This window comes from Hypanus sabinus, unplaced genomic scaffold, assembly GCF_030144855.1.
Source record: "Hypanus sabinus isolate sHypSab1 unplaced genomic scaffold, sHypSab1.hap1 scaffold_105, whole genome shotgun sequence".
NCBI lineage: Eukaryota > Metazoa > Chordata > Chondrichthyes > Myliobatiformes > Dasyatidae > Hypanus > Hypanus sabinus.
The window spans coordinates 735479-762570 of record NW_026779103.1 but is presented as its reverse complement, the minus strand read 5'-3'; the positions used below and the strand labels follow the sequence as shown (position 1 = coordinate 762570).

Below are 27092 nucleotides of genomic sequence, written 5' to 3'. Positions count from 1 at the left end.
TTAAACACACCCTCAGGTAAATAATGTTCTGCTATTATCCTCTTCATATGTGCTCTCTTCATTGTCAATTTCACCTTTTACCAATACTCAACAACTCAATCCTACTGGCATCCTCTAATGCCTCAGAGGTTGAGGCTTCCGGAAATCTATCAACATCTGTTGATGCTGATATTCCACACACAAATAAATCAAAAGGGATTTCCCCAATGAAATCAATAATTAATCAATCAATATGCTCCCAAATCTGTTCATATCCAGGACACACCCCCAATTTTGTTATGAATCGTAACGCTTTAGAAACGAACCAGCAGCAATAGACGACACCTGAAGATAGTTTTTGATAATAAAAGGATCTTTATTAGAATCTAGTTATAATACAGTAACTTAAGCAAGATAATCATAAGTTATGTGTATATATGTGTGTAAATATAATTTCCAAACTATTAAGCTTGGGGGAAACAAGGCTTCAAGTCTTGATGTGTTAGAGTATGAAAGTTCAGTACAACCACAGAATAGATGATGAGAGCGATATTTGTAATCCAGGGTAAATGGCGAGAGAAGGCAATTATGTCGAATTCCACAGGCTCCACCGTGGTAAAACGAGACAACAGTCGCTGTAGATTTTATGCTTCATCGTTCCGAATCCACATACAAATTATCACTGAAAGTGACTTGTCACAAGGGGTATCATCTTCAAGTGAATTATCACATCAAACCCAGACAAGGGTTAACACATAAGTGGTCTTCACAGGATACGCCAAATCCGATCCACACCCATGGATCAAACGAGGTGATAACCACACATTCGATATATGGTGAATCGATAATTAACCCACCCTTGTGGTCACAGGAAAGTTCCAAACAGTGACCCTCAGCCACTAGTTCCCCGGTTCCAATCCTTCCACTTTTCCTCCTTCCTCTCCGTCTGAGTGTCTCTGTCCTCAGTTAAAACTAAACAAGCTGTGAGCAAATTAAACAACCTGCAAGTCAGACTGACTCACCATCCTAATTTCTGTCTCTCTCTCTTAAAATGACAGTCCACAGCAAACAAAACCTAGGGATTCATAATAACGGCCACTCCCCATTGTGAACTGACTGGTGTGCCAGTAGTTGGGATGACTGAGTGAATCCTTTCCCAAATTATGAACAGATGAATGGCTTCTCCCCGGTGTGAACTCGCTGGTGTCTCTGTAGGGTGGATGAATGAGTGAATCTCTTCCCACAGTCTGAGCAGGTGAATGGCCTCTCTCCAGTGTGAACTCGCCGATGACTCAGTAGGGTGGATGACTGGGTGAATCTCTTCCCACAGATCGTGCAGGTGAATGGCTTCTCCCCAGTGTGAACTCGCTGGTGATTCTGTAGGGTGGATGACTGAGTGAATCTCTTCCCACATTCTGAGCAGGTGAACGGCTTCTCCCCGGTGTGAACTCGCTGATGTCTCTGTAGGCTGGATGAATCAGTGAATCCCTTCCCACATTCTGAGCAGATGAATGGCTTCTCCCCAGTGTGAACTCGCTGATGTCTCTGCAGGCTGGATGAATGAATGAATCTTTTCCCACAATCTGAGCAGGTAAACGGCTTCTCCCCAGTGTGATCTCGCTGATGAGTCTGTAGGTTGGATGACTGAGTGAATCTCTTCCCACAGACTGAGTAGGTGAATGGCCTCTCTCCAGTGTGAACTCGCTGGTGACTCTGTAGTGTGGATGACTCAGTGAATCCCTTCCCACAGAATGAACAAGTGAACGGCTTCTCCTTAATGTGAACTCGTTGGTGACTCTGTAGGTCGGATGACCGAGTGAATCTCTTCCCACAGACTGAGCAGCTGAACGGCCTCTCCCCAGTGTGAACTCGCTGATGACTCAGTACGGTGGATGAATGAGTGAATCTCTTCCCACAGTCTGAGCAGGCAAATGGCCTCTCTCCAGTGTGAACTCGCTGATGACTCAGTAGGTTGGATAACTGAGTGAATCCCTTCCCACATTCTGAGCAGGTGAATGGCCTCTCCCCAGTGTGAACTCGCTGATGTCTCTGTAGGCTGGATGAATCAATGAATCCCTTCCCACATTCTGAGCAGGTGAACGGCCTCTCCCCAGTGTGAACTCGCTGGTGACTCAGTAGGGTGGATGAATGAGTGAATCTCTTCCCACAGTCTGAGCAGGTGAATGGCCTCTCTCCAGTGTGAACTCGCTGATGACTCAGTAGGGTGGATGACTGGGTGAATCTCTTCCCACAGATTGTGCAGGTGAACGGCCTCACACTAGTGTGAACTCGCTGATGATTCTGTAGGTGGAATAACTGAATGAATCCCTTCCCACATTCTGAGCAGGTGAATGGCCTCTCCCCAGTGTGAACTCGCTGATGTCTCCGTAGGCTGGATGAATCAATGAATCCCTTCCCACATTCTGAGCAGGTGAACGGCTTCTCCCCAGTGTGAATTCGCTGGTGTCTCTGCAGGCTGGATGAATCAATGAATCCCTTCCCACATTCTGAGCAGGTAAACGGCCTCTCCCCCGTGTGAACTTGCTTGTGACTCAGTAGGGTGGATGAATGAGTGAATCTCTTCCCACATTCTAAGCAGGTGAATGGCCTCTCTCCAGTGTGAACACGCTGGTGACTCAGTAGGGTGGATGACTGGGTGAATCTCTTCCCACAGATTGTGCAGGTGAATGGCTTCTCCCCAGTGTGAACTCGCTGGTGATTCTGTAGGGTGGATGACTGAGTGAATCTCTTCCCACATTCTGAGCAGGTGAACGGCTTCTCCCCAGTGTGAACTCGCTGATGTCTCTGTAGGCTGGATGAATCAGTGAATCCCTTCCCACATTCTGAGCAGATGAATGGCTTCTCCCCAGTGTGAACTCGCTGATGTCTCTGTAGGCTGGATGAATGAATGAATCTCTTCCCACAATCTGAGCAGGTGAACGGCTTATCCCCAGTGTGAACTCGCTGATGAGCCATTAGGTCAGATGACTGAGTGGATCCTTTCCCAGAAGTTCAGCAGATGACCAGCCTCTGCCTGGTGTGTTATGAACTGACTAGTGTGTGCACAGGTGGGAAGACTGACTGAATCCCTTCCCACACACGGAACAGGTGAATGGCCTTACCCAGTGTGAACTTGCTGATGTACCTTCAATCGAGATAACCGCGTCAATCCATTCCCACTGTCTGAGCAGGTGAACAGCCTTTCCCCTGCGTAAAATGACAGACATGCTAGTTGGCCAAAGGACCGATTGAATCCCTCCCCACAGTCTGTGAAGGACAGATGGTCTATTGAATCTCTTGCTCCACTTCTTAAGTATCTAGTCAGAGACTGCAAAACTGGTGTGCCGTGTTTGAGAGTCTTGGAGATAAATTCCTTCTCATTCTCAACCTGTAACAAGATTTACAAAATCCATCAATGGGTGTAGGACAACATTTCAGATGAGATCACTTGAGTTGCCAAGGTTTGAACTGGTATCACACTGTTACAGTGAGGTTCAACCCAAGTTGGAGAGAGAAATTATCTCCTGACTGGGCACATTGCTGGTATCTGGAATGACCATCAATTTCCTCATGCTCTTGTGTCTCTATAGGAATGGGCATTTCTGCCATCTCCAATTTGTACCTTGGCTCAGTTTGACTCTATGCATTGGTATTATTCCCGGTTCCTGCTGAGCAGCATTGGTGCCTGGCCCCACAGTAACTGAAACAGTCTCATGCAAATAGTCTTTCTTGATGTGCAACTGGGATTTTCCTTAACTTAACGTGCCACAGTTTTAATGCCATATATAAAAAAAAATTCCTGCTGAGATGAATGGTTGGTCTTCACAGCTGTTAAAAGGATTTAGAATGAATTTTTGTATTATTTCAGGTTCTTGTTACAGTAATAGAAAATTACAACACAGAAACAGGCCATTTTGGCCATCTAGTTAGTGCTGAACTACTTCAACTGCACACTCCCATACCCTTACCATTTAGGTACCTATACAAAGATCTTAAAAGCTGAAATTGCACCACTTGTGCTGGCTGCTCATTCCACACCCAGATGACCGTCTGTGTGAAGAAGTTTCCCCTCATGTTTCCCTTAACGTTTCACCTTTCACCCTTAACCCATGGTCGCTGGTTGTAGTCCCACCCCATCTCAGTGGTAAAAGCCAGCTTGCATTTACCCGAGCTATGCCCCTCTATCACAATCAAATCTCCCCTCAGTCTTTTATGTTCCAAGGAATAAAATCCTGACCTGTACAATCTTCCCTTATAACCCAAGTGCTCCAGACCTGGCAACATCCTTGTGAATTTTCAATGAACTCTTTCAACCTCTTTTACATCTTTCATGTAGGTAGGTGACCAAAACTGCACACAATACTCCAAATTAGGCCTCACCAATGTCTTGTACAAAGTCAACATAACATCCATCTCCTGTACTCAGTACTTTGGTTTATTAAGGCCAATGTGACGAAATCTTTCTTTCCGTCCCTATCAAACTGTGACACCACTTGCAGTGAATTCCCAGTGAATCTGTATTCCCAGATCCCTTTCTTCAACAGTGTTCCTCAGTGCCCTCCCATTCACTGTGTAAGACCTAGGTCCTACCAAAATGCAACTTGTCTCAATTAAATTCCATTTTGCATTACATAACCCATTTTTCCAGCGGGTCCAGATCACACTGCAAGCCGTGATAGTCTTCCTTGCTGTTCACTACACCCAAATCTTGGTTTCATCCACAGAGTTGCTGATCCAGCGAACCATGTTAACATCCAGATTACTGATATAGATGACAAACACCAACAGATCCAACAGTGATCCCTGTGGCACACCACTAGGCGCAGGCCTCCGGTCAGAGAGGCAACCATCTGCTACCACACTCTGGCTTTTCCCAATTTACTCATCCAATTTACTATCTCATCCTGAATGTTGAGTGACTGAACCTTCTTGACCAACGTCCCATATGAGACTTCGTCAAATGCCTTGCTGAAGTCCACGTAGATATCCTCTGCCTTATCTTCATCCACTTTCCTGATAACTTCTTCGAGAGACTCTGTAAGATCGGTTAGACAGGACCAAGCCATGCTGCCTATCCTGAATCAGTCCACATTGATCCAAATACTTGTATATCCAGCTCCTATATGTTTTGGTCATGTTCTGTACTGAAACATTTTTGGAAGTTTATTTTCTCTACAATTTCTAAAGTTTTAAAAATTAATTTACAACCTAATAAATTGACTGTTTTATTTCGCATAATCCCTCAATATTTTCATGGTATTTCTCCATCAGACCAACATGTAATTGCATTTGTCACATTATCGGCCAGAAGGGCTATTTTGTTGAAATGGAAAGATGCTTCTGCTCCTACGTTGATACAATGGTTTTCTCAGGTGATGTTATGTCTTAGTTTGGCGAAAATCAGAAGTCAAACTTTTGATTCTCGATTTGATTTTGAGAAAAGGTGGAGTTCATTTGCCCACCTCTATCATCTGATTTGAGTTAATTAATATGGTTTCATTCTGATTTTTCTTTAAATGGATTTGAGTTAGTGGATTGATGTTTATTTTTTATGCAAGCGTGTATGATGTATAGCTCCGGGGTTCTGCTGCTAATGCTTTTTTTTGTTTTTTTCTTTCAGGGTTTTTTTTAGTTAACAGGGTATTTTTTTGCTTCTTTTTCTTTCAAAAAATATTCTTATAAATTTATTTTTTCTTATTATTACTGATATATTGCTTAGCTTTGTTAATCAGTTATTTGCTAATTTAATTTTTTATTGTACATAATGACATATCGACTTAATGTATCTTTTTTGTTAATCATCAATAATAATTTATTTAAAAAAAGATTTTAAAATGAAATATCTGCAACCTGCACACACTTTCCAATAACTTTCCCACTAGTGATATCAGGCTCACCAATGTATAATTTCCTAGTTTATTTTTAGAGTCTTTCTTGAACAGTGGAACAACACTGGCTGTCCTCCAATCCTCCAGTTCCTCACCTGTCACTAACGGGGATTTAAGTATCTGTGCTTTGACCCCAACAATTTCTGCACTTGTCGTCCACAGGGTCCAAGGGAACAACTTGACAGGCCCTGGGAACTTATCCATGGTAATTTCCCTTAAGACAGCAAACACCTCCACCTCTGTAATCTGTACAGGGTCCATGGAGTTGATGCTGCTTTGCCTCACTTCTATATACTGTGTCCATCTTCTGTGTAAATACGGAAGCAGAAAAATATCTCCCCCATCTATTTTGTCTCCTCATATTCTGATCGTTCAGATGATTTTTTTTTTTCGCTTGCAATCTTTTTGCTCTCAACGCATCTGCAGAATCTCTGAGGATTTCCCTTCACCTTGTCTGCTGGGACAACCTCATGCCTTCTTTTATTTCTTTCATAAGTATTCACTTGAATTTCTTGTACCCCATTTCTTCCTATTTACCTGTAGCTGGTATGCACCTCCTTTTTATAGATCTGGGAGAGGAAAGCCAAAGGGCTGATAGACCTGCATGGTGGGAGGTGGGGGTAAGGGGGGGGGGCTTAATCTAAAGTTGCAGGGGGAATGGGAGCCTGAATAACAGAACAGATATTGGAGGGGTGGTGGAGACAGATGTTGTTCTGTCCTCAAAGTCAGGAATGAAAAAGTTGAGCATTGTGCTGTGAATATGCTGAGCCCGGTATATTTCAATACAAGTAACAGTGTAGGACAGGTGGATGTGTTAAGGGCGTGGATCAACACCTGGAATTAAGATATCACTGTCATATTAAGAAGTTAGCATCTCGTAGGCCGCTTGTGACCCTGGCTATTTTTTTTAAAGGTCATAGCATCCATGAGCTTGAGAATAAGAGTAGAAAGGCACAATTGCTTTCCCATGAGATAAGCTGAGCGGGTGAGCAGCCTTGGTGTGAGAAGCACATTGTGCCTTGTGTTTCTCATGGCTCCTGCAAGATAAGCAATTAGAGCGAGTGACTATTTACAAGGGCAGCAGACTTTGGGTGGTGGGCCTGTGTCTGTCTGCATCCACACATAGTAGCAAATAAAACTGTTATACAAACAATTTATGACTGATAAAGTTAACAATACCCATCTGTAGAGAAACTAAGGGGGGTGAACCCACAGGTATCTGTGTACATGACTGCATGATATAAAGAGAACTGTATTTGCTTCAGGAGAGAGAGACCCTCGAAGCAGCCTCCAAGAGAGAGTGCAACCCACATGTGGAACCAAAGCAGATGGCCGAGATCTTAAATAATTTTTCATCTCTATTTACTCAGGAGATGGACAAAGGGTCTATGGGAGTGTGGGAAAGTGGCATTAAAATCCTAGACATGTACAGTTTAAAGAAGAGAAGTTACTTTGCTGTTCAACTTCAAACATAGAAGTCTACAGCATATTCCAGATTTTTCAGCCTAAAATGTGCCAACCATGTAACTTACTCTGGTAACTGCCCAGAATTTCCCCAGCGCATAGCCCTCTATTTTCCTAAGCTCCATGTACCTATCTAAGAGGCTGTTAAAAGACCCTACTGTACCTGCCTCGACCACCGCTACCATCACCCACAACTCTCTGTGTATAAAAAACTTATGGCTGACATCCCCATGGTAGCTATTTCCAAGCACCTTGAAACTATGCCCCCTCAAGTTAGCCATTTCAACCCTGAGAAAAAAACCTCTGGCTATCCACACGATCAATACCCCTCATCATTTTATACACCTAAAAAAGGCTCTAAATATAAACAAGGAAATTAAACCTTGCTTTGAGGATTTGTGAGAAGTATAGAAAATTATGAGGGTATGGATCAGGTAAATGCAGACAGCTTTTTCCACTGAGGTTGGGTGGGATGATAACCAGAGGTCATGGGTAAGTGGAAGGTGACCATTTAATGGGATAGTGTGGAAAAGCTCTTTACTGAAATGGTTGGGAGAGTGTGGAATGAGATGCCAGCGCAAGTGGTGAATATGACCTCAAATTCACGATTAAGAGAAGTTTGATAGGTACCTGGATTGTAGGGTTATGGAGGGTGATGATCCCGGAGCAGGTAGTTGTATTAGACAGCTTAAATGTTTTTTCGGCATTGACTAGATGGGCCAAATAGACTGTTTCTGTACTGAACTTCTCCATATTTCTATGGCAGAGAAGTTGTCCAAACTTGTTTGGAAGGGAAAAGGTAGGAGGGACAATGGAGCTGCAATGGCTAGAGTTTCTGGGAACAATTCGGGAGCCGAGTGATTGATACATCCCAAAGAAGTGGAAGTATTGGAAAGGCAGAAGGACACAACTTTGGCTGAAATGAGAAGCCAAAGCCAACATAAAAGCCAAAGTGAGGGCAAACAAAAGAGCAAAAACTATTGGGAAGCTTTTGGAAACTAACAGATAATGAGTAAAAAAAAAGTCAGATGAGCTCAAGGCTTGGAATTATGATTTGTAGTCATTAATGAGTCTTGGTAGCACCCAACAGTCTGAGGCATTCAGAGGAACAAAATGATCCGGGCCTCAATATCTCCTGAAAAGCACAGCTCCCTGCACCAGGTACCTTTCAGCTTTTATTTCAGCAGGCACATTCAAACTCCACACGCTCAAAATTTCATTTCTGAAGGCCTCCCACTTACCATTGCCAGAAAACAGCCTGTCCCAAACCACACGTCAGATCCTTTCTGATACCATCCAAATTGACCTTTCTCCAATTTAGAATCTCAACCCGTGGTCCAGACCTATCTTTTTCCATATTTACTTTGAATCTCATGGCATTATGATCACTAATGTCTGTCACCAGCCCTGGATCATTTCCTAACAGCTTATTGCACACTTCTGCATCGGGAATTCTACGTACTGAATAAGGGCACATTTGACAAACTCTACCCCATCTAGTCCTTTTACATTATGGGAGTCCTAGTCAAAATATGGAAAGTTAAAATCAGTTATTGAATCAACCTTTGTTTCTTGGCATGGTCTGTGATACCCAAGGACATAGGGTGACAGAGGAAATGAAACACATTAACATTAGGAAGGAAATGGTGTTGAGAAGACTGATGGGACTGAAGGCTGACAAATCCCCAGGTCCAGATGGTCTGCATCCGAGGGTATTAAAGGAGGTGGCCCTGGAAATTGCGGATGCATTGGTAATCATTTTCCAATGTTCCTTAGATTCAGGATCAGTTCCTGAGGATTGGAGAATGGCTAATGTTATCTTTCTTTTTAAGAAAGTAGGGAGGGAGAAAACAGAGAACTATCGACCTGTCAGCCTGACATCGGTGGTGGGGAAGATGCTAGAGTCCATTATTAAGGATGAAATAGTGGCATATCTCGATAGCAGTGATAGGATTGGGCCGAGCCAGCATGGATTTACCAAGGGTAAATCATGCTTGACTAATCTGTTGGAGTTTTTCGAGGATGTAACCAGGAAGTTAGACGGGGGAGATCTAGTGGATATAGTGTACCTCGATTTTCAGAAGGCATTTGATAAGGTCCCACATAGGAGATTGGTGGGTAAAATCAAAGCTCATGGCATCGGGGGGAAGGCATTGACATGGATAGAAAACTGGCTGGCAGATAGAAAGTAAAGGGTAGCGGTGAATGGGTGTTTCTCGGAATGGCAGGTGGTGACTAGTGGGGTGCCACAGGGCTCGGTATTGGGACCACAGCTGTTTACAATTTATGTCAACGATTTGGATGAAGGCATTGAAAATAACATCAGCAAATTTGCTGATGATACTAAGTTGGGTGGTATGTTGGGTGACATGTGATGAGGATGTTAGGAGAATTCAGGGTGACTTGGATAGGCTGGGTGAGTGGGCAGATACTTGGCAGATGACGTTTAATGTGAATAAGTGTAAGGTTATCCACTTTGGGAGTAAGAACAGGAAGGCAGACTATTATCTGAATGGTGTAGAGTTAGGTAAGAGATCTAGGAGTCCTTGTTCATCAGTCACTGAATGTGAATGAGCAAATGCAGCAGGCAGTGAAGAAGGCTAATGGAATATTGGCCTTTATTACAAAGGGAATTTCAGTACAAGCGCAAGGAAATCCTCTTGCATTTGTACAGAGCCCTAGTGAGACTACACCTGGAGTATTGTGTACAGTTTTGGTCTCCAGGGTTAAGGAATGACATCCTGGCTGTCGAGAAAGTGCAGCGTAGATTCACGAGTTTAATTCCTGGGATGTCTGGACTGTCTTACGCAGAGCGGTTATAGAGACTGGGCTTTTACACGCTGGAATTAAGGAGATTGAGAGGGGATCTGATTGAAACATATAAGATCATTAAGGGATTGGACAAGATAAAGGCAGGAAATATGTTCCAGAGTCCAGTACCAGAGGGTATGGTTTGAGAATAAGGGGTTGGTCATTTTGGACAGAGTTAAGGAAAAACTAAGGAGTTAAGGAGAGTTGTGGGGGCCTGGAATGCACTGTCATGGAAGGTTGTGGAGGCCAATTCTCTGGATGCTTTCAAGAAGGAGCTAGATAAGTATCTTATGGATAGGGGAATCAAGGGATATGGGGACAAGGCAGGGACCGGGTATTGATAGTAGTTGATCAGCCATGATCTCAGAATGGTGGTGCAGGCTCGAGGGGTCGAATGGTCTACTTCTGCACCTATTGTCTATTGTGATCTCCCGACAAATCTGTTCCTCCAAACACCACAGATTGTTGGGTGGAAACAAGTCCTAGTAATTGATTCAATATCATAATTCCCTGTCCTGAGCTTATCTGGCTTTCCTACGATGCTTCTTGCATTGTGATATACACAGCTCAGCACATTCATCGCACCACGCTCAGCCATTTGATTGCTGACTCTGTCTGAGGTCTGAACAACATCTGACTGGTGTCAGAAAACAAACTCTCCCTCATTATCACAAAAACAAAGGAGCTGATTGTAGACGACAGGAGGAATGGAGACAGACTAACCTACATTGACACCAATGGATCTGGGGTTCAGAGGGTGAACAGCTTTAAGTTCTTTGGTATAAAAATCACCAAGATTTCACTTTGTCTGCACATTCTGGCTATGTTGTGAGAAAAGCAAAACAGCACCTCTTTCACTTCAGACGGCTGAAGAAGTTTGCGATGGGGCCCCAAATCCTAATAACTTTCTGCAGGGACACAATTGAAAGCATCCTGACCAGCTGCATCACTGCCTGTTATGGGAACTGTACTTCCTTTAATCGCAGGAACCTACAGAGAGTGGTGTGGACAGCCCGGCATATCTGCAGATGTGAACTTCCCACTATTCAGGACATTTACAAAGCCAGCTGTGTAAAAGGGGCCCAAAGGATTTTGGGGACCCAATTCACCACAAACACCAACTGTTGCTACCTGCTGCTACCATCCAGGAAACAGTACCAAAGCAAAAGGAGCAACAGGCTCCGGTCATCATCTTCCACCAGGTCATCAGACTGATTAATTCATGCTGATACAATTGCACTTTCATGTTGTATTGACAGTCCTATTTATTATTAATTACTATAAATTACACATTGCACATTTAGATGGAGATGTAATATAAAGGTTCCTACTGTTCATGTATATGAAGGATGCGCATAATAAAGTCAATTCAATTCAATCTCTCCACTATCTGTTCTGTCATTCTGCCTCCTATTCCCCTTACAATTTACATCACCCTCCCCCACACTAGCTCTAGCAAGCCTCACTGCTAGAATATTAGACCCCTTCCTGTTCTGCACCCCTAACTCACCAATCCCCTCTCACCCCTTTGACTTTCCTCTGCCAGGCAACTCCCCTCAACAGTTTCTAAAGTGGTCCCCCTGTGGTTATGGGGGATGGCCGCAAGAGTACTCTGCGATGGCTATTTAACCTCATTTCCTTTCCTGACTCTTACCCAATTTCCTGTGTCCTGCACCTTGTGTGTAACTCACCTTTCTTCATGTAATATCTATCACGCCCTCCAACTGCTGGATGATCCAGAATTCATCCATTTCAAGTTCCAACACCTTCAAGTGCAGGGTTACAAGCTGCAGCTGGATGCACATCTTGTAGGTGAGGGCCTCAAGGACACTGGAGGTCTCCTCACCTACCCACCAATGTCCCCCCTAATTTGTAATGACCAGTGTGCACATAAATCTTGTACTGTGCATTTTTAGCCAGTGACAAGATGTGCACAGTGAATTTTATATGGAGAGGCATTCATTTTAATAGCTAGCAAATCACTGTCGATAGGAACTTTGATCTCCTCTGGGTTCAATCGAGTTCATCTGCACTCTCACGCAACTGGTTTAACAGGCCTGGAACAGGTTGTTACGAAGGATGAACAGCTCTGATGGGCAGAAGGGTGCAGGGTTGCCCATGTCCCCCTCCCCTGGGAGAATTACAAACCGTTACTGTTGCCAGCCTGTTAATGAGAGAGAAAGAGATGGAGCAAAACATATTGGAATGGAACATTTGCTTCAGGCAGGGGCTAGATAACACCGGGGGAGAGAGACCATATTATGACTCCTGTAAGACTCACGGCTCCGGAGAGGGCTGTTTACTTGGTACTATTCTGTTCATTAAAATTCCTCAGTGGACAGCCCGAGTGGGCTGGTTTGATGGGCTCAGCCATTCAAAACTGATTGACACCTGAGAGCCTGTGAGTAGGGATAAAAGTGAGGTCTGGGGATACACCTCTCAGACGCACCAAGAGACACACTAGTGAGCACTGTTTAAGTGTTGGAACCCACGAGAAAAGTTGGTGACATCAGAGACCGAATGAAGAATTTTAACTCACAGTGTTTATAGCGAGGCCGGTGGGGGCTTGTGGGTGTGTCCACCCTTGCCTGGGTGACGAGTCCACCATAGAAGAACGGTCTAGCTAAAGGTGATAGGGGTCATACCTGAATGGCCACAACAACACATCAATAGATCAAGATCGTAAAGGAAGGTTTGCAAGACAATTACAACACATCAACCAACAACTACCTCAGCCTGTATGAACTGAACTTTATACTCACATATGACAATTCATTATCCCCTAGACAACGATAGCTTGTTTATTATTGATTATTATTATACCCACACTTTTAAGTTTAGTATTGCTAACGTGTATTATCTGTATATTTGCATTGTTGATATTGATTTGTATATTTTACTAATAAACACTGTTTTGAAAATAAACGGATACTTCTATTTTTGCTGGTAAGACACCCAGTTACGGGGTACGTAACAGGGTAATGAAGGATTTCCTCACCAGAGCTTTTGCACTTTGTTCATATGTGGTTTGCTTGCTAAATTACACTTTAAAAAGTCAGATTTCCAAATATCACTCCACTTCTGCCCACTTGCAAATTCTCCAGCAACTTTTGCATCACCACAATCCACACAGGTAACAACAGTTTCTATATTGGACATAAATATTTCCCCTGAACCCACCCCCAAATGACTGACAGTGGTGAACTCAGTGATGGCAATGCCAATGAATATGAAGGGAAGGGCAGTAGTCTGTCTCATTGTAGTCTGGCACATCTGTGATGTGAATGCTACTTGTTGCCAGGGCAAAGGTGTTTGATATCATTATGTACCCAGACAGAATGAGATAAAACATGTTCTCACTGGTAGAAAAGTCCAGAGCAAGAGGAGTTAGAACAAGCAACACACACAAAAGGCAGGAGGAACTCAGCAAGCCAGGCAGAATCTATGGAAAAAAGTGCTAATGTTGAATTCCGCCGGCATTTTGTGTGCGTTGCTTACATTTCCAGCATCTGCAGATTTCCTCTTGCTTGCGACTGGAGGTAGACCAAAGGTGATTTTCTCAACTGGTGATGTAAAAGATTTTGTGCCCTTTCTCTGAGTTCCCAAGCTGGAGCTCAGCTCTGTCTGAGAACCATCGGTTCCCATTCCCTGGGGCCCGTGTACGGATCGGGGGCTGAGAGAGAGGGAAGAGAGCAGGACTCTCCTGGGGTTGCGGGTCACAGGAATTGCCCCGAAATCGGTGTTTAAGGTAAAGAGACAGAAAATCGCTCTTACCTGCACACGATATTTCAAAGGCCTTCTGAGTACTGTGCGCATGCGTCATACTCAGAGACGCCACAACCCTGACGCCTGCGCATTTCATCTGTGCTTCAATGCCGGCCAAAAACTATAACGCAGGGGCTTATGGGTAGTCACGGTGCCATTAAACATTTCTGCAAGCACTGGTTTAATGTCCGTACCTCATTTTTTTTCGTGTGTATAGAAAAATCTGCAGCTGTTTTAACGCAGAAAGCGGCTCCGATAAACAATATACTCAGTATCAACGTGTATCTCATGCCAAAGTAAAATGCAGATCTGAAACGCAGGAGATTCTGCATTTTGGAAATACAGAGACGCACACACACAAAATGCAGAAGGAACTCCGCCTAAACGTTGTCTATTTATTCCTCTCCACATTTATTGCCTGATCTGTTAATTTCCACTACTATTTTCCAGAAATTAACCACCTTTTTTTTTTCGGGCAACCTGTTTCCAAATGTTTCCGATCTTTCTTTTGTAGCCACAGCCTGCTGGTTTGATTCCACCTCCTCCTCGTGAACTCCAGGCCCCATCTCTCTCTGGAGCCCCAAAGCCCTGACTAAGGCTGGCAACTCTTTGGTTTCCGACTGCACCATGGAAGATTCACTAGCTAGTCAACTATCAGACTTTAGAGATGCATTGTGTTGCGAGACCGCAGGTTCGTTTACTGTGAGTGTCGCTTTAAATGTCTGAGTGAGGCGGGACTGTGACGTCAGACACAAGCTGCGGCAGAGAGAGAGGGAGAGAGAGAGAGAGAGAGAGAGAGAGAGAGAGAGAGAGAGAGAGAGAGAGAGAGAGAGAGAGAGAGAGAGGAAGCTGTTGGAACTTCAGCTTGTCACTGCTATGGGTTGAAATGCCCAGAAAATCGGGTTCATGATCGGCACGCCGTGCACAACGGATGTGTGACTGTCACTTCGTATAATCCATATTTGTGAATTTGCTGGAGTATACTGTGGTATCACTTTTGTTGGCCCTTACCTGGTATCGGGGTGTTCTACGGTAACCACTTGAAGACGGTATTCCTGTCACTGTCACCTGGTGATAGTTCGAAGTGGATTTCGGAACGAATCAACGGATAAGATCTTTGGCGACTGATATTTCGTTTACCCAGCGTGGAATGTGTGTGGAATTCTTCGTAATTGCCCTCTCTCTACATGTTCGGGTGGATTTATAAATCTCTCCCCTCTCTCACGTATTCCGTGGATTACTGAACTTTTCTACCTTACCATTTTAGGACTTTAAGCATTGTTTCCCAAGCTTGATAGTTTGGAAGCTCTACGTACGTACATATATATACGATAACGCTGTTAACTTCTGTTTATTTCGTTTAATCTTTTATATTTGGAGTAGATACTGATAAAGATAGTGGATTTAACATCGAAACAAGACTCCATTAGTGACCTATTGCTGCTGGTACGTAACAATTGCAACAACCCAGCTGTCTGAGGCACAGTCCTTTAAAATTGGTGAAAATGACCCAAAACGTTGAAAAGAGCGGGGAAGAAGGAGTTTAACCAACTTCGTCCGGAGCCCTGAAGAACGTCAAAACCACATTGAGCTCATCGTCTTGTTCAGCCCGGAGAAAATCATGCAGGAGATTCATGCAGGTGTATGAGATGATGAGAGGCATTGGTCGTGTGGATAGCCAGAGGCTTTTTCCCAGGGCTGAAACGGCTAACACGAGGGGGAATAGGTTTAAGCTGCTTGGAAGTACCTGCAGAGGAGATGCCAGAGCTAAGTTTTTTAAAACAAAGTGTGGTGCCTGTGTGGAATGCACTGCCAGCGCCGGTGGTAGAGGCGGATACAATAGGGTATTTTAAGAGACTCTTAGAGAGGTAAATGGAACTCAGGAAAATAGCTGTCTATGCGGTAGGGAAATTCTAGACAGTTACCAGAGTAATTTACATGGTCGGCACAGCTGTAATATGCTGTAGACTTCTATGATTCTATGAAATTCAACGGAAATCTCCTATCCCACTGTGTGGTGACTAGTTGAAACCTATCATCTCAGGGAGAGTGATAGGGGAATGGCACGGATAGGCTTTGATGTACTGATATGGAACAGAAACATGGGCAGGGGTAAGATAGGCCGAGTGGCTTTTCTAGCGTACATTGTGAGTGTGGTAAAGTCAGTAACTACCTGAGACAGTGGAGTGAATACAGAACTGATTTATCTTTCACGGATCCACAATATTAAACACCAGTCTAGTTCAAGGCTAACATCAGCAGAACAGAAACCTCCAATGCTCAGTGACCAGGGTTCAATCCTGGGTGCGATGAGCAGTCGCAAGAACTGCAGAATCTGACAGTAACAGTCCCTCATGAACCTGCAGCTGCCTTCTGTCACCGTGATGGTTAAACATTTAACACGGAGCTGATTTGAACTTCCTCCCTGATGTGAAGTTGTTGGCGTTGCAGCAGCCGGGATGATTGAGTAAAACTCTTTGCTCACTCCGGACAGAAATGTGGCTTCTATTTATTGTGAACTCACCGGAGCATGTCAAGGTGGGTTAACTGAATGAGTCTCTTCACACACACGGAGCAGGTGAACGGCCGCTTCCCAGTGCGAAGCTGCTGGTGTATCTGCGATGGCCGACTGAATCCCTTCCAAAATGAGAGCCAGTGAATGACATCAACAGGTACAAACAAGCTGGATGAACTCAGCAGGTCGGGCAGCATCAGTTGAAACGAGCAGTCAACGTTCGGGCCGAGACCTTTCGTCAGTGAATGACGTCACACTGCTATCAAGTCATGGCAATGTATCAAATCAGATCGCGGACATGGACACGTGTTCGGGCTCTCCTTGCAGCGAGTGGGGCGCTGTCTTCCCCAACATCTCTGCCTCCACATTCAAGGATCGGTGGCATTCAAGTACTGGCGAACTGACAGATACAGCGGAACTAACGTGCTGTTGTGTTTGAGATTCCCATACACAAATCCTTTGACTTCTCTACACTGTTTACAAAGCACGTCAGTGGGTGAAGGACATTTCAACTCAGATAATTTTAGTCTCCATGGTGTCTTCTGATAAAAAAAAACTCTGTCACAGCTCAAAACAATTTGGAGGAACAAGATTTCATCTTCTAACTGGCTACAGTTCCGGCATCAGGAACAATATCAAACTCTCCGCTTCCCTCTGTATCAAAATGGATCATTCCTCCCCTTCATCAATCTGTGACTTTGCTCAGGTTGTCTATCTCCTTCACATTCTTAGAAGGATGAGAAGGGATCTGATTGGAACAGATAAAATTATTTACGGATTGGACACACTGGAGGCAGGAAACATGTTCCCAATGTTGGGGGAGTCCGGAACCAAAGGTCACAGTTTAAGAATAAGGGGTAGGCCATTTAGAATGGAGTTCAGGAAATTTTCACCCACAGGGATAAGGATCTATGGAATACTCTGCTGCAGAAGGCAGTGAAGGCCAATTCCCTGGATGTCTTCAAGAAAGAGTTAAGTAGAGCTTTTAAAGATAGCGGAGTCAAGGGATACGGGGATAAGGTATGAACGGGGTACTGATTGTGGATAATCAGCCATGGTCACATTGACTGGCGGTGCAGGCTCGAAGGGCCGAATGGCCTACTCCGGCACCGATTGTGTATTGTCATGCACCACACACCTACTGATATCACATTTTATTTATACGGCTGCGACTAGGGACTTTCTGATTATTATGTCCCCCCGGCATCTGTCGGTGGTAAACTGATCACCGGTCACCTGATCCCAGTTACCGCAGATCGTAATGCGAGATTGAAGCCTTTTCTATTTATTTGCATTCCAAAGAAATGACAACAGTTCAGTTAAGTTTCCTCCTGAGGTTCCAAAGCAGACGCTCAGTCTGTCTAATATTTCCACACAATTAAAATGGGGAATTCGTTTTTTTCTTATCACGTACTGAGCTACTGTGAAAATCTTGCCTGCCGTACCATCCACACAGATCAATATATTACGACAGTACATTGAGCTGATATACGACAAAACAATAACTGTAACAAAGCATTATGGCTGCAGAGAAAGTGCAGTGTAGATAGACATCTGGTGCAGGGTCACGTCGAGTTACATTGTGAGGTTAAGTCCATTTTATCGGACTGAAGACCATTCATTTGGATTATAACCACAAACAGGAAGCCGACATTGAGCCTGGTGGAACGCGCTTTAAGGCTTTTGTATCTCTTCCCCGATGGGGGAGCGGGTTTGCAGCAAGAGTGTCCAGGTTATGAGGTTATTTGAGTACATGGCCTGCTTTTCCGAGGCAGGGGAAGTGTAGGAAGAGTCCATTGAGGGGAGGCTTGTTTCTCTGATGTTCTCTGCGCACCAAAGTTCTCTGCAGTTCCTTGCGGTCATGGGCAGAGCAGTAGCCATACGAAGGCGAGACGTATCGACAAGAAGCTCAGAGACCTCGGCCTTCACCCTGTCTTGTGCAGCTGGATCCTGGACTTCCTGTCAGATCGCGAGAATGGGCTCCCTCACCTCTGTCTCTCTGACCCTCAGCACACATACCCCACAGGGGTGTCTCCTTGCCCCCTCCTTTACTCTCTGTATATCCATGACTTGTGTCGCCACCCACAGCTCCAATCAGTTTATTAAATATGTGAGGACACTGCACTGACTGGCCTAATCTCAAATAATAACGAGACAGCCCACAGAGAAGAAGTCATCACCCCGACACAGTGGTGTCAAGATAACAATCTCTCCCTCATTGTGACAGAAACAAAGGAGCTGGTGGTGGATTACAGGAGGAATGGAAACAGGGACCAAATTCAACATTTCCAAGTCCGTTATTGCACATTTTAATATTGAATATGACAGAACGTATTGTATTTAAAATACGGATAATGACATATTTATAGATAATAGATTGTTACTGACAGAGAATCGTATCATTGTTTGTTCCGTGTGTTATCTGAATGTACTTGCCTGTGATGCTGCCACAAGTCAGTGATTCTCTGTACCTGTACCTTCCCGTACTTGTGCACTTGGCAATAAATTCAACAGGACCTGAGAAATCTCAGTGAGATTTGATTAGTGATGATAATCTCGGCAGCTCGGTAGGTGGAATGTATGAGACAATGAGTACACTGTTAAATGAAAAATCCTGAACTCTGTTGATGATCAGAGGGATCTCAGACTCCAAGTTCAACGCTCCCTGAAAGAGACTGCACAGATTGATCGGGTGGTTCAGAAGGCAAATGGCGTGGTTGTCTTTATTAGTTGAAGCATTGAGTTCAAAAGTCGGGAAGTTGTGTTGCAGCCGTTACGAGCCTGCGGTCGTTCTGTGACTGCTTCTTTAAGAGCGCCGGCGTGAGGAGGCGGGACTATGACGTCAGTCACAGGCTGACAGCGCTGACTGTGGATTAACCATGAGAGAGAGAGAGAGAGATCTGCAGACAGGCAGTCGGCCAGTCTAAAGAGAGAAGGAGAGACTGGAAAAGCTGATAGCTTCAGTTTGTTGCAGCTGTGGCTTGGAACTCTCCTATGCCCAGAAGAGTGGGTTGATCATTGGTGCACAGAACCACAACGAACGTGTATGGTTGTCCCTTGTGTTAACCCTTGCCTGGGTATGTTGTACGGTAACCCCTGGTAGACGGTATTGCTGTGACAGGTCACTTTCGCTGATAACTCGTATATGGACAGATTCAACGGATAAAATTCTCGACGACGGTTATGTCGAAGTAACGGCCTTTTCTCTACGTTTCACCGTGGAACACAAATATCTCTCTGCCATCATTTATTCCGGGGATGACTGAACTTTCCTACTTTACCATCTCAAGACTCTGAGCTTTGTTCCCTCAGGCTCGATAGTTTAGGAGTTATAGTTACACATATACACACATAACACTGTTACCTTTCCTTTATTTCGTTGTTACTATAAGTAGATACTAATAAAGAGAGTGGTTTTAACATCAAAACCAGACTCCAGTGTGAACTCTATTGCTGCTGGTTCGTCTCTAAAACGTAACAGTTCGTAACACAGTTTTAAGACCACATCTGAAGTATTTCATACAGTTCTGGTCGCCCCCATTCTCACAAGGATATCTGGGCTTTGGAGAGGGCGCAGAATCGGGTTACCAGGATATTGCCTGGATTAGAGGGCATGAGCTGTAACGAGAGGTTGCACAAACTTGTGTTGTTTACTCCAGAGCGGCGTAGACTGCGGTGAGACTGGATGGACATTTATAAGATTACGAGAGGAATAAATAGAGTGGACAGACGATATATTTTTCCTGGGGGTGAAATGTCTAATACATTTAGGGTGAGAGGAGATGTGAGTGGCATGTTTGCTTCTTTCCAAAGAGTAATGGACAGCTGGAGTCACTGCCCCGGGAAGGGGGGGGGGGGGGGGTGGGTGGGTGTAGAGAGAGAGAGAGAGAGCGCGCGCGCGCGAGGAGGAGTCACGTGATCCGATTTGCCCCTCCCATTTAACCACAGATGAGCTGCAACTCTGCGTCGCTTCCGAGGCCCCGCCCTCCGGATGATGCGCCAATATCTTTGCACATGCTCACAGTCTCCAGCTGGGTTGCGTTCTGCGGATTTGGGATCACTGTCTCGGGGCAGAAGAATCGGTGAGTATTGAGACCGATCCCGAGCGGGGAGATCCGATGTTGGCCTTGAGCCCCGAAATGAGGGCCTATTACTCATTTAGTACCCAGTTATCTGGGCTCGTCAGAAATGTATCGGCTTCACGGAATTAAGCGATCCAAACCAGGAGCCCAGGCTGTCTATTTTCTCAGCACTGAAAGGGGAGGCCCGCCAACAGGTCACGTGAGACTGTGCGCCGCAGATCGGCCCCGCCCTCCGCTTTGTGACGCACGATCACGTGGTGTGTTGCGAACAAGGTTTACAAGAATAATCTCAGCAATGATCGGCTTTATGTATGAGGAGCATTTGATGGTTGTGGACCTGTGCTCAATGGAGTTCAGAGGGACAGTGGGGTTGGTGGAGGGATGTATGGTTAAGTAAACCTACCGAATGCTGGAAAGCCTGGATACAGTGGACATGGAGAGGATGTTTCCATTAGACGGAGAGTCTGTGATCTGACAGCATAGGCTCAGAATAAAGACGCTTCCCTTTAAAATTGAGGTGAGAAAATTTCTTCAGCCAAAGGATGTCTGATCTGTGGAATTTGTTGCCGCAGAGGGTAGTTGAGGCTGCCATTTGGTTATGTTTATGACAGAGATTAATATATTGATGATTGCTAAGTAGCTTCAGGGTTACGGAGGAAGGCAGGAATATGGTGTTGGAATGAAAATCAGCCATGGTTGAATGGTGGGCAAACCAGATTGATCGAATCAACTAATTTTGTTCCTGTGTCTTGTGTCTTACCATGACTGAATGATGGCTCCTTCTTCTCCCATATCTTTTTGTGAAGTGTGAGGGACAATAAAAGATTGTTCACTGAGATCATTATATTCAACATTTAAATTTCAATGAGTTTTGCTCTTAGTAGCATTAAGCAGAAATGTTTGGTTCTCCTTACTATTGTCAATGTGCTTCATTATTTTTCATGTTAAAGTTAGACCTGCGGTGAGAGATTTATTGGAATAAAAAACCCAACTGGAAGCAAACCACGACTGAAGATGAGGGAACATCAACAAGTGAACCAGCCAGAGGATTGAGAGCATCAACTGAAGAGAATCCATCTGACTCGGAGATTCCAGTGATTCAGTCAGGAGAAAGTTTGGTGAGACTCATTTACTCAAACACTGGTCCTTTAGACATTACATACCTGTACAAAGGAAGGTGAGAAATAGTTGGAGGGAGACTGAATGTGCCCAGCAGAACCAGTTATGCCTCTGTCAGATCCAGTTGCAATCACTCCAGGTCTGGTAATGTGCTTCCAGCAGCCCAGCCCTTTAAAACCACTGCCATTCTGTGGAAGTCGAATCTGGAAAAAGTCACTCAAAGACCATATAAATACAAACTCTTTACTCCAAGCACCAGGGACTTACTCAGTTAGTCGCTCAAACAGGAACAGTCTATGACTGTTCCCGCCCAATCCACTAACTGACTAACAATTCCCCTTACACCACAGGTACCCAGATACCCACCACAGAAGGCAGGCTGGTTATTTACTATATTACAGCCCCTTAAGATAAATTACAAAATAGTCATAACGGCTTACACACACAGGACAGATTGAAGTTGTCCTATCTCTACGCATGAGTGCACAATTCAGATAAACATCCAGAAACCCTAGCTAGCTACCCTCAAGAAGAAATATGGCTCAGCATGGCTTGGTACATTGGCTGATCATCAGCAATTTCTTTCAGAAGAACAGGCGGCTATTGTTTAAGGAAGTGTTAACCCTTTTACATAGTTCACCACTCCCTCCTTTTGATCATTACATGATCAAGCAGTAATTTTTTCACAGAGAAAGCAACCATGTACAACATTGACTTATCAATGGATAAAAACAGTGCACAACATTAAATATAACAATGATGTGCACAACTATTAAGCCATAATGCAATATCATGCCTCAGATATTACCAAACAGGCCTTCAAATACTAACATTTCGACCCTTCGGTGAACCTGTGTAAATCCTGCCCTACTTTCTTGATGCTATCAATCTCCCTGGCAGTGTGCTCGGAAAGGGATGTAATGTTGGTAGACTCATCAGGGATATAGGTGCAGCATTCTATGTCACTAATAGCACAGGTTCCCCCTTTCTCAGTGAGGATAAAATCTAAAGCCAAATGATTCTGTACGACTGTTTGCTGGATTGCACTCGTTTCAGTGGAATTGTCTGTTTTCTTGGGCCTGTGTTTCTGTCAGAGCCCCTGCAGTATTGTGGCCAGCTCCTCAAGTGCTGTAGCCAAATTGATTATCTTTGGTGGATTCCTGGCTACTCCATAGGAGAGAAAAGGGATCATCCAAAATCACTCAGTCTCAGTTGTTCCTCTCCGCTGCTGGGCACCTGCAAGTATGGTCAGGATGCATGTTTCCCAGTCTAGGAAGTTGTGTTTGGTGGGAGCCTGAGATACCATCCCTCAGAATACTGACAGCCACAGTCATCTCTGACTGGACCCCAGTTCCTCATCTCTCTTCCCCTGGCGTTATTTGTGAAAGCCCAGGCTGAGAGTTCCTCACTCTGGTTGAGCAGGATTACTGACATTGGAGTCATAGTTTTACTATGCTGCAGAATTTCGGCACAAACCCAGCAGGCCCCTAGTACTACCTGTTCGGCATCGGTGTGACAGAGATACAGAAATGTGTTAACATGGGGACCCTGGATGCTGGGGTGATCCCTCTCAAAGACATAAACACGAATACCAGTGTTACATACCTGTAACAATTTAATTGAACCAGCAGCTATAGACCAGACATGGAGTCTGGTTTTGATATTAACACCACTATCTTTATTTGTATCTACTTATACTATAACAACTTAATCAAAACAATCAAAAGGGACCTTTGGGTTCAAATCCATACATCCCTCAAGGTTGCTGCACAGGTTGATACGGTGGTTAAGAAGACCTATGGTATGCTAGGCTTCATTAACAGGGGGATTGAGTTCAAGAGTAGAGAGGTCATGTTGCAACTCTACAAATCTCTGGTGAGACTGCACTTTAAGAGTATTACGTTCAGTTCTGGTCACCTCATTATAGGAAGGAAGTGGACGCTATGGAGAGGGTGCAGAGGAGATTTACCAGGATGTTGCCTGGTTTGGAGAACAAGTCATATGAATCAAGGTTAGCAGAGCTGGGACTTTTCACTTTGGAGAGTAGAAGAATGAGAGGGGACTTGATAGAGGTCTACAAGATTATGAGAAGCATAGACAGGGTGGATAGTCAGTCTCTGTTTCCCAGGGCAGCAATAGCAAACACCAGAGGGCATATGTACAAAATTAAGGGAGGGAAGTCTAGGGGAGACATCAGTGGTAAGTTTTTTTACACAGAGGGTTGTGGGTGCCTGGAATGACTTGCCAGGGATGGTGTTGGAGGCTATAACATTAGGGCTATTTAAGAGCCTCTTGGACAGGCACATGGATGAAAGAAAAATAGAGGGTTATGTGGTAGTGTGGATTTAGTATATTTTTTAAGGGTTATATGGGTCGGCACAACATGAAGGGCTGAAGGGCCTGTACTGTGCTGTAGTGTTCTATGGTTAACAGTGTTATGTGTATACATATGTGTAAATATAACTCCCAAACCATTGAGCTCAGGGAATACCAAGCTTAGAGTCTGAAGATGGTAAAGTATGAAAGTTCAGCTCATCCCCCGAATAAATGATGAAAGAGAGATATTTGTAATCCAAGGTGAATGTCGAGAGTAGGCAATTGCTTCCAATTCCACAAGTTCCACGGTGATAAAACAGGATAACAGTCGCCGAAGATCTTATCCGTCTTCGTTCCAAATCCACATTTGAATTATCACCAAAACTAGCTGATAACAGGGGTACCGTCTTCAAAGGGAACTACCACCCAGGCAAGGGTTAACACACAGGTAGATTCCACAAGGTATTCTCAATCCAGATCCAACACACAAAGTATTACCGACAGTGATTTCCACAGAATAACTTTCTCACAAGTGGTCACCAGATAACGCACCCAAATCCAGTTAAGGGTTAACAAAAGTTGTAGCCACGGGATACTCCATCAAAATCCCCATATGGATTATAGGAATTATCACCAACAGTGATTTGTCACGGGGTACCCTGTACCAGTGAGTTACCACCCCCAGGCAAGGGTTGGCACAAGTGGTCTTCACAGGACACTGCCAAACATAAAGATCCACTCCAGTGGATCAAACAAAGTGACAATCACACATTCAGTATTGTTCTGTGGGCACAGGAGGGTTCAAACAGCGAACTTCGGCCACTAGGTCCTTTGTTTCGAACCTTCCATCCTCTTTCTTTCTCTCCGTCTGACTGTCCGTCTCTGACTGTCCTTGCTTAAATAAAGCAAACTGCAAGCTATGTAAACACAAGCTGTGAGCAAGTGTAAACACGCTGCAGAGTCAAATAGTTCCACCCCTCCCTCTCCCTCAGTAAGAATAAAACAGCAGCCGAGAAAGCTGGCGGATGACGTCACTCAGGCACTCTCTCTTAAAATGACAGTCCATGGCAAGAAACCTCGAGGTTCGACACACCACTATCAACCAATACATTTTCCTTTATTCCGAGAGAGCCCTTCTACTCAGTTCCTTCAGTAACACGTTTGTAGTCTGTTCGATATATCCACCGAGATTGCCCCTTCAGTCTCAGAGCCGTGGAGTGGTCAGTAACACCTAATATGCTCCTCTCCACCGAGTTCTGAGTTTCCCTCAATCCCAGTTCTTGGTCAGGTCAAAATTCCCAGGTTCTTGGGTGGGATAGTCACTCCTCTCTGCGTGGTAGTTCTCTTCCTTGTAAGCCAATCGTACCTGTGAATGTAATGCTTGGAAAAGTTTGTTTAGTTGGCATATGCATTTCCCCATCTCTTCCCCTAGGGTATGCATATCCAATTTACCTGGTAGACTTCCTGAGAACAATGGTGCACAAGGTCTTGGTCCACAGGGTGTCCTCATGGGCCGTCCATAAATGATTTCAGCTGGTGACAACACTGATTTCCCCTGTGGGGTGACCCTCATGTGGAATAGGTCTAACAGTAGGACCTTCAACCAAGTGAGTCCAGTCTCCGCTGTTAGTTTGGCCAACTTACTCTTCAGAGCGCCATTGACACTTTACAATAAGCCAGCGGGTGGTGTACACAGTGGGTGGTGTACAGAGTGGAATTGTTGCTTGATAGCTCATTTGTTACTCACCCCTTCGCTTGCTTTCGCCACGAAGTGTGGGCCATTGTCAGAGCTCAGCATCTCTGGCAGGCCGTACCTGGGAATTATATCCCAAAATAATACCTTCACAACAGTCATAACAGTATTATTGGTAGTTGGAATAGCTTCAATCCATCTATGAAATGCATCTATAATAACTAAGCAGTATCTATAGCAATGTACTCTAGGCAATTCAGTAACATCAACTTGTAGACACGAACATGGTCAAGGGAGTCGTACCCGGTGTGCAGGGTGCAGGTTAGCAACCAATCCCTCCTTTTCCAGGTGTGTACATAATTGACCAATATAGGTAAAAACTGTGTAGGAACACAAACCTGTCCCACTGTGGTGATCCAAATACCTGGGTCGGGGTCTTTCTGGCACCCCATCTGGGACCACAGCTTGCACTCCTCCTCACAGGTGTCCCCCTGAGAAGTACGTAACTCTCGCATGTCTGGCAAACTTGTTCTGCCTGAGTCATGGAGGATTGCTTGATGGGAATCCCGAGGAGACTACAACTATCGAGGATTGTGCAGCACTTTTCGCTGTGTAATCTGCTAAAGCATTGGGTTTAGTGACCTGTTTGGACATGCGGGTGTGGGCCGCACATTAATAATGGCCAGAACTCAAGGTAGCTGCGGAGCAGTGAGTAAGTTGTTTACAAAGGTGGCATTACTAATGGGGTGGCCAGAGCAAGTCAGGAATCCCCATGTTCCCAGAGAGCCCGGTAGTCATGTACATCTCCAAATGCATAACGGGAGTCCGTGTAATTGTTCTCACTTTTATCTGTTGTTCGGATACAGGCACAAGTCAGAGCAAACAGCTCAGGCTTCTGGATGAGACGGCTGTTTCAAAAGAATCCCGCTCAATTACTTCACTGTCAGTTACTATCGCATCACCAGAATATTGTTTCCCTGCTGGATCCACAAAAGGGCTTCCATTCTCATAAAACATTGCCTCGGGCTTGAGGGGATATAGCAGAATGCATGGGAATCTCTGTCCTCTTTTCATGGTGATCCAGATGGGGGGCAGTTTTAGAAATTAACAAGCAAGGCCAATTTCATGGCCTGAAATTGCGCAAAGATGGGGTACAGCCTCTTGGGTTCAGTCAATATTAAAAGAGTGTCTTACCAGATGTCCTGTCTTCACCTGAGTCCTTCCAGTATCAGAGTTGGCATGCGGCCAAGTCTGGCCAGCCTCCCTTGGTGCTGGAGGCTTGTTTCATCAGGGTGTAGGCAAGGAACCCTAGGCTTTTTGGCTTGAACCCAAGGCAAACCCTCACGGTGTATGGGGAACCACCTGTCCTGTTTGTCACCAAAGGAAATCCGGAACTTCGGCCAGTAGTACAATGTTCTCTCTTCCTTTAACTGCTCTAACGTGACTGGGAACTTTGTCCC

General features: G+C 44.7%; 3 protein-coding genes across 4 annotated transcripts in view; 1 reads left to right on the top strand and 2 right to left on the bottom strand.

The window, feature by feature from the left end:
* Positions 1–12917, bottom strand: part of LOC132386169 (oocyte zinc finger protein XlCOF6-like) — a 43681-nt gene extending 30764 nt beyond the window's left edge. The window contains exon 1 of the mRNA XM_059958458.1: positions 12682–12917. The gene's annotated coding sequence lies outside the window, so the exon portion shown is untranslated. The remainder of the gene's footprint in view (positions 1–12681) is intronic.
* Positions 93–13978, bottom strand: LOC132386171 (gastrula zinc finger protein XlCGF26.1-like). 2 transcript variants are annotated; one of them, XM_059958462.1, is made up of 2 exons: positions 13917–13978; positions 93–3367 (listed from the first exon to the last, which is right to left on the bottom strand). In XM_059958462.1, exon 2 carries the CDS (start codon positions 2953–2955, stop codon positions 1141–1143), a length of 1815 nt encoding a protein of 604 aa, XP_059814445.1. In that variant the 5' UTR covers positions 2956–3367; positions 13917–13978; the 3' UTR covers positions 93–1140. The 2 variants fall into 2 exon arrangements, with proteins under 2 accessions (XP_059814445.1, XP_059814446.1); XM_059958463.1 differs by lacking the exon at positions 13917–13978 and adding an exon at positions 7962–8180.
* Positions 13979–20419: 6441 nt separating this feature from the next.
* The window catches only part of LOC132386180 (zinc finger protein 214-like), a gene marked incomplete at its 3' end in the record, with an annotated part of 48298 nt that continues 41625 nt past the window's right edge, over positions 20420–27092 (top strand). The window contains exons 1-2 of the mRNA XM_059958472.1: positions 20420–20504; positions 21455–21622. The remainder of the gene's footprint in view (positions 20505–21454; positions 21623–27092) is intronic.

Coding starts and splice junctions, on each gene's coding strand:
- LOC132386171 (XM_059958462.1), bottom strand. CDS start 2,955: ATGGCTCATCAGCGAGTTCACACTGGGGATAAGCCGTTCACCTGCTCA.